This window comes from Triturus cristatus, chromosome 12 (genome assembly GCF_964204655.1).
Source record: "Triturus cristatus chromosome 12, aTriCri1.1, whole genome shotgun sequence".
NCBI classification, from domain to species: Eukaryota; Metazoa; Chordata; class Amphibia; order Caudata; family Salamandridae; genus Triturus; species Triturus cristatus.
In genome coordinates, this window is record NC_140595.1 from 59,803,343 (window position 1) to 59,818,657 (window position 15,315).

General features: G+C 42.7%; 1 protein-coding gene across 2 annotated transcripts in view; it reads left to right on the forward strand.

The window, feature by feature from the left end:
• The window catches only part of LOC146772463 (phospholipid-transporting ATPase IK-like), a 520,789-nt gene extending 512,049 nt beyond the window's left edge, over window positions 1–8,740 (forward strand). Inside the window, exon 27 of one of the 2 annotated variants that reach the window (XM_085638338.1) lies at window positions 1,250–8,740. In XM_085638338.1, coding sequence (XP_085494464.1) covers window positions 1,250–1,477 — 228 coding nt within the window. In that variant the 3' untranslated portion in view covers window positions 1,478–8,740. The remainder of the gene's footprint in view (window positions 1–1,249) is intronic. The other variant, XM_085638339.1, reaches the window with a different exon arrangement.
• The last annotated feature ends 6,575 nt before the right edge of the window (window positions 8,741–15,315 follow it).

The window sequence follows — 15,315 nt, forward strand, 5'->3', positions numbered from 1 at the left end:
AGCATGTGAATTTATGAAAGATATAATACTTGAGAAAAAACAAGTTAATTACCTGTACACTGTGGTTCTCCAGTATTGATATTTTTCACAGATTCACGTGCAATCCTCCCTCCTCCCCGTTCAGGCTCACTAGTACTTCACCTCTTATCCTCCGGATATTACACTCATGCTTGGAATATGAGGAATGGTGGCTCTGCAGGGGAAGAGTGCTTCTGGGTCTCTGCTTTGATTGGCTGAAGCTTGGATGCTTTAAAACGCAGTCAATGGGCAAACAATGTACATTGTTTTCAGTGGGTTGTCTAAAACCTATTTACTTGCATTGCTTTTCTATTGTTGTTACCGTGGGACTCCCACCATGATGACGGGGAAGATTCAAGCATGTGAATCTATGAAAGATATTAATACTGGAGAAACACAGTGTACAGGTCAGTAACTTGTTTTATCCCCGCACATGGACGGGACTCTTCAGTGCTTATGATTTCAATGGAGAGTCCTCTGAGAGAGAACTAGAATTACAGATAACAAACCATTCCGTCCATCCCAGACCCTCACTTGCCTTTCTTTTTTCTTTCTCTTTCTTTTCTATCTGTAAAATATTTCTCCCCCCCCCCCCCCCCCCTTCTATGTCTTCTCGTACTATTCTTTCTGTCTGGTTCTCTTTCCTCTAACTCTCCTCTTTCCTCTTATTCTTTTGTCTTCTTTCACTGATTAACCTGCTTCTCAGTCGTATCCTCTTTCCTTTTCACTCTCCTACTTCTCTATCTTCTCTAATTTGCTCCACTTCTCCCTCTCATTTTCCTCCTTAACCATTATTCCTCTCCTTTTCCTTTAGTCATTGACATAACACTGTCTGTGTCTTGACCTCTCCAATTTGTTATTATTTATATTCTCTGTTGAAACTTGCATTGTGATTTTCTTTTCTGATGATGAGGTATTTGGCTCGATGCTATTACATATATACCTAAATCATAGTCAGAAGAATGTGGCTACTGTTTAGAGTTAGAGCATCTCAGTGTCTGTTGGAGGGATGGCAATTTATGACACTGAAGGAGATTATCACTGTCTGTTGATGCCTTAGAGGTGGCAGTCATGCTAAAATATGCTGGGGGTCAGAAATAACATTTTTATACCAAAGCGATACTTTTTTACTCGTCAAATTGAACTGAGCCTCTGTTTCCACCACATCCAATTTTTCAAAACTTTCTAAAATGTGTTCCTAAATCCCTAACGCAAATGCTGTTCTTAATAGGAAGATGAAACACAAACGGAAATTGCCTTGGAAGACAACACAGTGAAACTGGAGTCCTACTTTAAGAGGAATGACTGGCTTCGCAGATCCAGCAGCGCTTTCTCCCACAATGAAGGCTATGCCGAACTTATCACCCGGGGCACAAGTATCCGCAAGCGACGACTTGGAAGCCCAGCAATGCCGGAAGAGAAGCAACCAAATCAGGCAGAGAAGAAATCACAAGTATAGAGGACAAATGTGATGATTAAAAAGATAGACCAGTGACTTCAAAGTATAGTATCCCTTCTGTGGCTAACTGTGAGAAATGCAGCTAAGGAAACACTAGGCCCGCCACTTATGTCATAAAAGAAACGATTGGTTCTAGTCCTCAATGGGTGAAGGCTCTCTTTCTAGCTGTTGACGCAACGTTAGACCTTCCGTTAATATGAGCAGAACTAGGAAAAAACTAAGTGCCTGTACTTTTTTTGTATAATGCACTCATTACCTCAATTTATCAAGAAACACTAGTGGTCCTCATTATTTTTAAGATTCAAAAAGAACTTTATTTTTATAACCATAAATTTGTGTAACAATAATTCATTCTTTTATAAATGTTTTTTGCTCAATACATATGTGCTTACTAACGGCTGAAGGCAATTTTCAAGATTCTTCCACCCTCTGGAGTACTTTCAAGGACGTTCATGTTTCCGGTGTATCAGAACTGGTGCAAGACTATGATTTCAGCCTCAAAATTAGCTGTGGTGGTGCCCTACCGCATACAATCAAGGGACATGTTTGATTCTTTTTGACTGTGATTCCTCACAGGACCTGGTTTTAGCTCTGGAGCAAACTGAAAGTACTTGGCGCAACTGATAAAAAATAATGTCTTTGCCTGTGTCCTCTTACTCTGCAAACTGGCCATGATGCATTATGGGCAGGATTGGGAAGCATGTTTCATTTCTTCAGGGAGCCAATGCGCCACAATTATCAGACATTCGACCAGGGATTCTGTTTGATTAGCTTCCAGTGATCAGAGTTGCAGTGGTTGTATTTGGCGAAAGTCATACGCACATAGAAGGTTACATCACACAACCATTCGCTTCAACCTGATATCAACAAATGTGACACCAGGCAACTGTTGGCTCTGATGACCTCCGATTTTACAATGTTTTTTATACAATTGTGTTTTTCGGATCCTAGAGGATTCAGGAGCGGGGATCAATGATTATTAAAGTGAGCAATAAATACACATAGATTTGTTAAATCACAAACATTGTTAAGCAATGTTCAGTGGTTGTAAGGTACAACACAGAGGTAGCAATGTTACCCCATCAACCCCTACATGAAGTCCATCATTTGTTTTACTAAAGCCGTCATTTAGAGTACAACGGGATGGTGGCTGTATAGCGAAGGCAGCAGGGACACCGCTTCTACAGGCAGACCTGCCATATTTATAGCTGACCTCCTTGTCCGTGGCCGTTCAAATGCATGTCTACCTCAATACTTTTCCTCAAATACCCATGTGGTGCTCCAGCATTCTGATTAGTTCGCCGTGACTAACTACGTCAATACAGGTGATACCTCTAACATAAGACAACAAAAAAACAAGCGCTGGCATTATCCAGCATGCACTTAACATAATTGAGTATTTTAAGAGTTGCTGTTTCAATGCTGAAATCAGCAGAGAAACAGCATTGATAGTTCCTTGGAGATGATGTGTTCTATTGGTGGCAGCTGTCTTTTCTGTGGCTTTCCCTGCCACAGTATGTTTGACAAAGTGCAGCAGTTGAATAGATGTGTAGTTTCCAGATATGTTTTTGGAGCGTGGTGATGATTTGACTGATTTTTAATGAGCTTGGGAATAAGCCTTCGTCTAGGCTGGTGTGGATCTGACCGCACAATGGGTTATCAAAAATAGGAATCTTGTTTCTTATTATTTTGTTCGGTGTGTAATCACCGAATCACGAAAATATTGAGTTGTTTAGTGAACCTTGATAATTCCTCCATTGCAGTGGGTTTAGAGGAGGTCCGGGTCTTTTTTTATTTTGGAGGGGGGGACATCAGAATCAAGAGTTCATGTCAAAGTTATTTCTGATTTTTTTTTATGATGATGCCTTGAAAAAACTCCTGCCAATGATGTGGACAGTCACGACTGGTGCTAAGGTACATGTGGAGAAGCACACTGTGTTTTAGGCAAAGCCTACTTTCCTGCTCAATGGGATAGTTTTGGAAGGCAGATAAGAAGAAGATACGTTGCAATGGAACAACTCAGATACTTCAGAGAGTGGGGCACGAGGATTTCTATCTCTAAACCGCAACCAGTGTGGTGCTTGCAACATGAGACAAAAAGGACCCCAATGTGGTGGGACAGAGGAAGAACGTATTGATGGATTGATGTTTCAAAGGAACGGCTTCTACCTAGATGTCCGTGGATGTTCCACTGTGCCATTAAAAGGGGCGAAATTGGGACATGCAGGATTGCTTCCATGTCATTTAATCTTAGGTGGAATAGAAATTTCAATAAGGGCCTAAAATGTGGTTAAGCTAGTAAGACAGTTGAGGGGAGTGATCACTACCACAGAAATGTGCATGCAACCTGCAGATCACTGGTATCTTGGACCGGAAGGGCTGAGTCTGCCTTCTTTAAGTTTGATTCAATAAAAAGAGTACCATTGACTTGGGTAATGATAATATATGTCACTGAATCACCAAGACCCAATCCGGTGTGCGACATGTTCTACAGGAATGGTCAATACTAACATTATAATGTGATATTGGTGAAATGTAGACTACTGTTGACATTTGGGTGGAATTTGTCCTATGTTAACTATGAGTTTTCAGTCACAAGGCAAATGTTAATGTAGCATTTTTTGGATAAGAATACAGTAGCAGAACTCCCTAGCTATCCTTTATTGTTCTAAACATCAGTACATAATTTAAAATATCTTTTTTCAGACAGTAAAATATGATTAAGAAGCTTACGGATTGATAATTAAACATAGTAAGGCATAGCAAAAGGTTCTCGATTTTGGAACTCGATTTCCAGTAGAACATGTTTTTAGGAAATATCTATATTCTGCATCAAGTTCTGCTTTGCTTGGTGTAATCTGACGTGCTGACAGATTGTGGCTCTGCCTACATGCTTGGCGTTCTTTTAAAAGATGCTGAGGATGAGATTGCAGCGTGACTTGCATTTTAGAAATACACCGTAAGTGTTTCAATATAACTTTACTCCAACTTCTAGTGTGGCACCGGTCCTGCTACACATCATCCTATCATTTATTCCTTGCAGAGTGGATCTAAATGAGGAAAACGAAGACTCTTCTGGGTGGGAATACAGATTAGTAGTCTATAGAAATCTGATACTACCATTTTCTAGGGGCCTGATGATGTGTCGTGTGGTGTAAGTGAAGCACAAGAAAAGTTGGCCAAGCATAGCATCAACTCAAAATGAATAGACCTGCATCCTTTTTCATAGGCTGCAGCTTAATTTATTAACCACTCGCTTAAATTAAGTCAAGATATTAGGTATTTTGAAGTATCAAGTTGCAGAAAAACAATTAGAAGTAGTGTTATGGCTGCAACTACATAGCAAGAACATTACAGGGCATATTAAGAGTTTTGGAATGTGCATTACTGCAGCCTAAAATGGCAACCATGAGACACTTAGTTGAAAACAACTTTTGACGTATGGTATGAATTACTCCTTGCTTTGAGGCAACCATTAGACAGACCACATGAACACAACCTTCAGCAACAGCTACTTGATACCACTTTGCTACATGGCCAAATTTTACCGGACCGCAACAACTCAGTGGACGGAAACTACAGGGAAGCAGCCAATGAAGAGCCACCCTTCAGGGCGAGGTGCCCGCAAGCACATAGAAAAGCCCATAGGAACCATGACTATTGAAAATCCTGCAGGTACCTGACATTCTGGTCTGCAGCATAGGTGGCTTAACTCCTATAACTATACTCAGCTCACACTGTAGGGTCTGTACAAGACACATTAGGAATCCTACCATGAGCCATAATTCTTGTTCCACCGCACACACGGCTAATCGTGGCCTCTTTAAGTAAGCAATTAGTTAAGCAAACCGCTCTGCCAAGCTGTTTCTCCTTTTACTAACCCATGTCGTTTTTCCATCCTCTCTGTCTTATGCAGCTTGCAAGTGAAGCATATGCCAATAAATATAAATAAGCTGAGCCGATTGTCCAGGTTTCATTGCTAACATTTTTTCGTAGGAGTGAGTTACAGAGACACCACCGTGAAGCCGTGCCCTGAGCCATCCCTAGAGAGTTATAAAACCACTCACTGGACCATTTTGTGTCTTATTTTCCCCTGCCTTTTAGCGGTCACAATTTCTAACACTGTTCCAAATCTAAACTTTCATGTCAATTTATTCTCAACATATTTTCTTTTTCAAGCATTAAGTGTTCGAGTGTGTTTTATTTCTCGTAAAGTATCTTCCTTTTTTCTGTTGAATTCCACTCGGTTGATTGTTTTCATGAATGTGGACTTGTATTACAATCAGTAAGAAAATGTACAATCAGTAAAAAAATGAAAAGAAAGCCCCTTCAAGATGTGATTAAAACTTGACAAATTAATTTGTTATATTTCATGCAAAATGATTTGAGATGTGAAAGTGTCAAACACAAATCACACATTTAAAAAATGATTATTTGTCAAAAAGAAAACCATAAATTGACACAAAAATCGATTTTCTTCAAAAGATAGCCAGAAATGTAAAAAAAAATAAAAAATAAAGGTTGCTCCACAAGTACACTTAAATTGGAAAAAGCAAATTTCGGTGTAAAAGTATGTATGTTCCCAAAAAATTATAATTTGCTGTTTCGAAATCTGAATCTGACAGATAAACCCCCTAATTCTATTTCTAACAGATCACTAGATTATTCTGATTTTATCCGGATTCCCTATTCCTATTCGTGGTAAAACATGAATTAGTGAATCAGACCTACATGTGTCTTGTTGAAAATTCCCAGTTAGGGAAAGTCACTCAACTTGACAGTTTGCTCCTGTAGTCATCTAAGGAAAGAATGTGTATGGTGAAGTGTATCTTCTTTAGGTACATCTAATGCTATTATGTACTTGGTCTCAGTGTCATGTTCTAGCTCCCACAGCATTGTCCTGTACTATTTCACAACCCTGACCGCGACTTGTAACCAAGGCTAACATCTTATCAATCAACCTAAGTAAAATAAAATAAAAATAGAGGGTTTCAGTATTTTATCACTGACAAAAATAAAAACAAAACCATGTGTATACCTTTATGTCCCTGGGACATCAAATAGTTATCCCTATCACCTATAGTTGTAGCATTTAAATGGCTTTAAGGGGTCATAGCCTTAACTTACTATTGCTGGTGTACCTATGTTGTGTGACAGAGGACAACAAAACAAACTGATGTTCTTGTTTAACTGGTAAAAAGAAAGTCTTTACCCCGTTTTAGCCTCCCAATAAAAACCATAAACGGAACAAACACACACAATTTAGATATCGGGCATCATTAGGCTATCATTGTAGAGGGAGACATTTGCATTGGATACTACAGCCCAAATGTACGGAATCTCAAGCCACAGAAACTGCCTTACAATCACATTTCTTTATTGGACCTTCCAATTTTAAGTTTTTAGGGTTTATGTAGTAAGATTTTATCAATTGAATAGGATCTACTTCCACCTAAGGACAGAAGTTCACTGCTACTTGGGAGCTTCGATAGCAGTGAACTAAGGGCCTGAATTAGTTTGGCGGACAGGCCTACTCCGTCACAAACGTGATGAATATTCGTTTTTAAGTGCCCTGGTGAGGAGCTAAGGGAAAAGTATGGGATCATCACTCTGATGTCATTGCGAATGAAAGCATGTGTGATGTCATTCGTGCCACTCCTGCCATTTTAGTAACTCGATGGCAATAATCCGCTCAGAGAAGGGGTAACTCCGCATAATTCATTGCCCATGGCTATCCCGCCACCGCTTGGCAGCATATCGCCTGCGTCATCACCTATGGCAGGTTGTCACTTCCTGTAACATTTCTTTTGCGGTGGATGAACACCTTACCTCCAGAGTCTTGCTTTGATCGAGTGTAAATGTTTGCTGAAGCTCAACTTCAAAGAGAATGACTAGAAGGTTATGCAGTTGTTTGTCCAGCAGGAGAGCCTGGGCAGTCTTCCCTTGTTTGCATTCACTAATGTCCATGTTTACTGGACCAGTTACAGCAAGAGGAAGGAGAGTATCTCTGGCAGTGTCCACTTAATTAGTTTCCCAGTACCTAAATATCACTCGCAGTAATATGATCCCCAGTATGTTTACATTTAGATGTTTTAAATAATATATAAATCCTTGTAAAGATGATGCCAGTCTACAGATGTGATTTAGTGGCGGGTGATCGAACCCTCTAGACAACTAAAAGAGGGGTCACCTAAAACGCAGTGCCATGGGTTACAAGCATAAACATATTGTGCCCTAGTTACTTGAAGTGGGAGCAGTCGCGAACAGGCCTGTTGAAAAATGATGAACCAACGGTGCCTCCACAAGGCCATCAGAATAAGGCCTCTTTCTTGAAGCTCAGTATATTGCACCTAAAAAGTATCAGCTTCTGTTGGTGGGCTGAGTGCACTCACACCCAGTGCTTTAACTGGAAATATAGATGTGCAGGTATTTACTATTTAGAGTACCTTTTTGCTACTGAGAAAGGCGGTGACTCCCAATAAATGCATTGCAAAAGTGCTGAGAAATGCTGGTACTCTTCAATCCAAATTAAAATAATTAACGTACTTAGTACTGGACAGACAGGACCTGCCCACTTAAAGCACTGCTCACACCAAGTTGTATAATTAAAAGCAGTAGTGAATGTTTAATGCCGCAGTGGAACACGTAGGTGGTCGTGGGGTGAATGAGTTCTGTAAAACCTAGAACAGACTTGATCCAGACCCGACTCCAGCTGCTCACCTTAGACAGAGCAATCCGAGCCATGTCCTGGTAACACCGTGCTCCAATCACTTCCCTAGATTTCAATTGGAAGCTGTACTCCCAATAACAATTGTGAAATAACTGGACACAAGCACCAATTGACAAGGGTTCGTAAAAGGGAAGTCCCAGACCATAAGAGGGTGATTTGTGATCAGGGCTGGAATTAGATAAAGAATTGCCTCAGAAACCCATTAATTGGAAGTCAAGGCTCGGCAGTGGAAAGAAGGGTTGGGTTATGAAACGCTAAGTCTGACCGTCAGCTTATGCATTTATGTTTTAGATATATTGCTGCAAAGAACTGAGTAGCAAGGACAAACCTGGCACTAAGAAGATGATTTATTTGTAGGCAGATAGCCTGTCGTTTCGCCACGAAGACGGAGTAAATTACTCCGTCACCATGACGAAAGGTCGCCCTCTTAATTCATAAATGACCGCCAAGCAGAGCAGACGGTCATTTATAAAAGCATTTCCAGGAACAGCCATCACAGAGGTTCCTGTCAAAGCATTTTCTCTTTGCTGTAGGGTATCGTCAGCAGAACGCAGCCCAGTAGCACAGAATATTTCTTTTTTCTTTACAAAAAGAAAATCCCGAAACCGGATATACTTTTTGTAAAGGGAAAAATATAATGCTTCCTTCGACCTGGGAGTCTTCTCCCACTGTGGGGGGAGGCGGAGGGGGGGGGGGGCATTGCATTGTTTTTATTACTCCTTAGTGACTGGTTTTACCTGGAGATAAGAAACAGTAAAAAATGAATACATGTACCCTCATCTAAGTTGTGCGAGCTGACATGTAGCCATTTCTCCGACGCCCCTTACTCTCAAGGCCTCTCGGAAAAGTCTGGCCAAGATGAAGACAGAGTAGTCTCCGTCGTGGCTCGGCCTGCATTTAAATGGGGCAGGCAGACCTTCATATTGGTGGTATATAGATAGGTAGACAGGGATATCTGTATTACTTGCAGTGCATAAACAGCAATCGGTCTAATATTGCACAAGGAGCAGCATGCAAACTGCAAGGCACGGGCTTAGAACCTGATCGTGTTTTCTCCGTCGACCATTATTAGAAGGTTGCTAAAAATGAGTTCATTTAAGTAGTTCTAAAGTACCATTAGTACAGAAAACTCCAATCCCTGTGGTATTTTTTGAAATCCTGTTTCTGTTTTTCCTGTCCATGCACTCTTAAGGTACAGTGCCTACCAGTAAGGACGATATGTGGCTCTTGCACCCGGTAACCTTCATTGTTTTCTGTACGTTGATTTACACACTTGTATGATTCATTGCCTCTGTATAATGTGTGGGTGTGATGTAAAGTGCTCCTACACCCTACATTGGGATGAGTATCACTATATGATTAAATAAAAATAAGTAGTTAGTGCTATTTAAATCGTTACGTGTGTAATTATATAGACCAATACATATGCATCCATTCTTTCAATGGATGCATATCTTTAATATACAGGGGTTAAACAAAGTCCAAAAGCAGCCTCCAAATCCTAGTTTCTACTCAGAAACTGTGAAGCGATAAGAAGTTTTCTGCCTTTGTTTGCTCCATTGCATTGGCATCTAGTCATTAGGCTTCAGATAGCTCACAACCAGGCTGATACTAGAACAATAGGCGGACTGATGTTCCTTTAAATCAGGCCTTTGTTTTGGGCCCAGCTGGAAATGAAAATAAGAAACCCCCCTCACGCCTGCAGCTTGCTGCTGAGAATGGGAAGCAGACATTGTGCAGCAGAAAATTGCACCGCAACATTGATGTGTTCATCTAAATACACAAAAACATATATTACAGCATCTACGTAGTAAAGCAATGTGCACTGCTCACTGCATTTAAGGTTTGTTGATTACATCATCAATTGCATTTTCAAAGGTACCGCAAATCGGTGTTCTTCAGTGTGATTCTGTGTACTTCCTTAGGATTATTGTCCACCTGATGTTTTGAATTGAGTCTTCAAGTAAGGGACCTTATTCCGTTGCAGTGCCTTGCATGTTAGGCATCGCACATTAATATCATTTATGGAAAGATCAGTGCTCTTAGGAAACATGATTGAGAATTGTGTCATGTACAAGCATCTCAGAAAGTGACAAGAGAAGGGAAGGGAAAGAAGTCATTTCCATAGCAGAATGTGCCATGCCTTTCCTATGGCCCTGGGCTTGGGAATGTTCAACTGATCTGTGAGAGCTGTAAACACCAATCAGAAGGCACGGGAAAATAGCTATGTTTCAAAGCGGTAGAAGTCTTCTTGAACTCACTGTGGCCGCCACTGTTTATTAATATGTCCTGGGAGTGGCTTTGTACCCTCAGTGAAGTGATAGGAATTAAATCAAATCTCCTTGAGGAGCGGTAACCAGTGTGCATGAGGGTGAGTGGACCCTCTGGCTGCAGGCATCTGCGGCGCGTGGGAGACGGGTTTTACTTCCTGCCATTCAGATCTTTCATTGGCCCGTTACATTAGTGGATACAAGTAGCCCCGCCCCACTGGAGCCCTTTGGATATTCCCAGGTACTGGAAGTCCCACACAGGGCGGGACCTCCGGCACCAGGAAAACACAGGTTGAGCAGGCCGAGCGGTGGTCCACGCAAGAGCTGAGAGCCTCAGGAACGTTTGCAGCTGTCGCGGGGCTTTTTCTGCTTTTCTTTTATTCAACTTTTCTTAATTCATGAAGATGTCAAAGTTTTAACATAAAGAATGGAAAGTTGTGAGTTGTCATAAATTGCCCGTAGTCAAACAGTGTCACAGCGGAAACACTGAAGCATCACACTACATAAGCACACTGAATACATGAAAAGGTCATACAAACTGTAAACATGGCAGCTCTGAAGTTCTGCAGGAGCCACTTCAACGCAGACTGGTGGAAATGGGAAACACTCACTGCCTGTCTGCAAGACCGTGAGCGGCTCAGCTGGCTGCAAAAATGCTCTGCTCTGGGACACTTGACTGCACTGCTCACCAGCACACGAGAGCTCCAGAATGTGGCAGCTGTATGAAGTGCTTGCAAGTGCCTGGAAGTCCTTCTAGGACAGTCCAGGTCCAGAGGAAACACACGATCCCGGCGCCTGCGCACAAGCATCCTCCTGCGTGGGGTGTCACAGGCCTGGCGGCCTTGAAGCCGGTGCGTTGCTAGGTGACACCTCGGATGAGCCGCACACATTGTAACAGTTGCTCGTTTCAACTTCCCGCATTTGCACAGCCTCCTGAAGGCTGGTTACAAGGGAAAAAAAAGGCTTTGACATAAAAGTGCACAAAACAATGTCAAAGTATCGGTAATATATATCGACTTGCACTTGCATTGACTTAACAAAATCAATGTACAACATTTTTTGCATCAATGGTGGGGTAAAGAGCTCCATTTTCACTCTGTGTCCACTTCCTTTACTATGTTGGACCGATGTTGTGCAGTCGGTGTAAGTGCGGGTCGAGATAAGTGCAGGTCCAGGTTCCAGCTTCGACGTCCTGGTAGACACCGCCCTTGTTTCTGCTGCTGGTATGTCCTATGCAAGCCTAGAGGTCAGGGACAATGTCAGCGGTAACTAATGGCAAGCCAATGAGAAGTGGTCTCTCCGGTGACCCTCAGTGATGCCTTTGGCTGGACTGAAACATTGTCGGTACCCCTGAACTTGGATTTGATCGCGGGAACTATCTGCTGAACCCCATTAGTTGAGTTTTGGGACTGCCTTGGTGGTACCACAGGACCTTGTCCTCAACGAGTGTGGTCCCTGAGCCATGGAGGCACTCAAGAATCAATCCGCTCTGAGCTTTGTAACACACTATGGGAGACAGCTGGATCTTTCCATGACTCTACACATGCATGTGCATGTGCATGCAAACCTGCCTTGCGTCTGATTCATCCGGGGGCCGTGAAACTCCTTTTACTTCAGATGGAAAGGTCTGTACGGTGTGTCACTTCACTCCTCAAAGCGCTTGCGTGAAATAACATTTCTTCTGTTATCCCGAACACAGCTTCGACCTCTCCAAGTGTCTGCCCTGAGTCTGGTGTGCAGCAGCAAGGCACTGGCATAAAGACGCTTGACCCCCAGCTCTTTCCAGCACATGCAGATGATGTTTGTGCACCCTGCAGCCCCAGCTCCATTGTTTATCTCTCCTGCCAGCAGAGCGGCAGCGTTCACCATCCAAGATGAATGGAGAGTTCTCTCAGGGTGGGTCTCTCCATCACAGAGTCTCATGGGCTGAAAGAACCAGGCGTGGGCAGGACCACAGTCTTGTCTATGGGGACAAAAGGGTTGATGAAGTCAATCCTGATGTATTCTGAGGGTGACGCTAGCCTTCCCCTTAACACTGCAAGCACAGTAGCAACGGTGCTTAACTTGTGCCGGTGCTTGCAGGTGGTCATTTCTAGACATTAGGACTTTTTTTCATCTTCAGACTTTGACGCAGCAAAAGAGGGAAAGGCTAAAAAAATGAAAGATGGAAGCGAAAGAAAGGAAAAAAGGGACGGAGTGCAGAAATAAAAAGAACTCAAGAATGAGATAAAGTGGGGGAAGAAAGAGACCTGCTGGAATGGAGGGGAGGCAGCCTCAGTATTCGACAACTTAGGGCCCATGCAAATTTTCTTTTTGGAATAAAGCACACACAGTAAGTATCATTTTCATGTAAATGTCTTTCTTTTTCTCTGTATGAAGAAAATACTCCCGCTTGAGCGTCATCCTGGAAATACACTCACTCCTATTTGCATCAGAAACATATGTGCACGCATGTCCAGAACAGGAAGCTCCCTACAAGGAATTAGAGAATACCCCAAAAAATACAAGTCTGTGGGTGTCCACTTATACCATCACTTCAAAATATAGAAACTCCACCAGACTGGAAGATTTTCGATGCTTGCATCACGTGTCCTCAAAATTCCCCCAGGTATCAGCAAATTAGGTTTGGCATCTTGTGCTGGGAAAGGGAAGTTCTGGCGTTGTTAGGTTCATCATTGATGCAAAAAACATTTGTGAATAAGACCAACAGACTTTTCTCATGTTGTGGTTGTTGATATGGTCACAGTAGATACACACAGAGACACACACACACACACAGTTAGTTTGCTTATAATGTTAAGTTAAAATATTGACTTTAAACACAAGCACTGCCCAAGCTCACTCTGTAGATGCTGTGGTGTTCCCTTACGATGCCTGCCTGTTCCAGCCATGTATCACCATTTAGCATTTAACATACCCTAAATGTCGTCATAGGTCCTTCATCACCACACTGCACTTGAGAGTCATGTTCTGTCAGGTGAGCCCCTTGGGATCTTGAAGTCCCTTCTGGCTCCGCTGAAGCTTGAAAATGAGCAGGGATACCTCCACTATTGCTTGCTCACACGCAAGGAGAACACACAAAGCTTAATTGTGGGTTCTCAGGTCCTCATGAGTCTCCATAGCACAAGTAACACCACCTGTGCTCCCCGCCCGCTGTGACAATGTTTCTTGGGAAACGCAAGCTCTCGATAATGAAGGCAAAGCGCATTGTGTGCTTTATGTTGAGTATGAACAAGAGAGTTGTCATCAGCGTTCTAGGAACCGAGACCCAGATGCCAAGCTTGCACACCTGCTGAAGGAATGTATATGTATGTATTGTCTAAAGGTAAACACCTCTACTGAAAACTGCTGTATTGAAGTTATCAAAGGTGGTGCATAAGAACATTGCAGATGGCGGCTTCTTAAATAAGCGGCGTGTGGTGGATGTGGTTTGAGAGCTGTAAAGGGAAGTATGAGCGGAGAGGCAATGGTGAGAGAGGTATTATGCGTGATGTGAGCAGGGAATCAAATTCAGTGAGGCCCTTGGTAGGTTGTGTCCTACACAGCCACATGGGCTGATACAACCAGGCTCGCCTAGTCACACTCTCCTTTCCATGTACACATACGTGTTGATGCAGTCAATCCCAATCCATATGTAACATTCTCTCTCTCTTCTCTCTCTCTTCTCTCTCTCTCTCTTCTCTCTCTCTCTTCTCTTCTCTCTCTCTCTCTCTCTTCTCTTCCCTTCTCTCTCTCTCCTCTCTCTCTTTTCTCTCTCTCTCTTCTCTTCTCTCTCTCTCTCTCTCTTTTCACTGCTTTTTGGCAATGTTCAAAACAAGTTTCCTGTCACTAGGCTGTAGGAATGAAAATGCCAACTTCAACCTGAATTCACTTTAATTGTAACATATTTGCGTCTGTGGCATTCTGCTATGTAGTTCAAGAGAATACATTGCATTATAGCTTATAACAGTAAACAGAGTCTGTAGGACGAGGTATACAGTATGCAAGCTCTAGACATCTCGCCAGGACACTCAGCTACTTGCATCAGCGCATCAATTACATGTTGCTTGTTCTTGGCAGATGCCTTGTAAACATGTCTCACTGCAGGGGGACCTAGCGTTTTTAGGGGTCTGCATTTATCCCTGCTCCTCGAGGCGGAGTTCATTTGTGGATGGATGATGGTTAAAGAGTGGGTATTCCTTGGGCCCGGTCTTCACGCAGTTCAGTTTGTGTTTGAGCCGGTTCCGAGGTTCTTTCTGGTCTTTTAGGCTTTGGTTCCAGAGAGTTTACCGGTCGAGGCAGTGCTGCTTTGCTTCCCGGCGTGCATCTGCTGCCACAAGGCATCATGAAGGCCTGTGTCCCGCCATCCTCTCCTGCTGTTTGTAGGCATGTGTTAGGGAGACATGGATCTGTGTTTTACCCTGTGAGGTCCAAAGTCCGAAAATAAAAGTAAGGAAGATAAAAAGTCAGACACTGAAAGTTTGCAAAAAAAAACATAAGATGCCATGCAAGGCCTGCAGTCTCACAGTGACGTCAGCACTGAGGGCTTGATTCACAAAGTCACGCTGTTGGGGTCCTGTCTTCCTCACCCTCCAGATCTAAAGCTTTGTATTTCATGCTGGCGTGGTTGAGTTCCTGTGACAACAATCGTCGTCTGTCTAGTGTCTTTCAGACGTCCAGGTCCACCTGGAGACTGGTCCTTAGTTTCAAGGCCTCTGTGTTCTTTCACCAGCACTCTCTGCTTTTTCTGGCCTGCTGCTTTGAATGTTGCTTTGATGAGCGTGTAAGAGTGTGTATGGCTTAATCTTGTATGTTTGTGAGAGGGCTGTTGGTGTGTTTGCTATGACACAAGGCAGGTA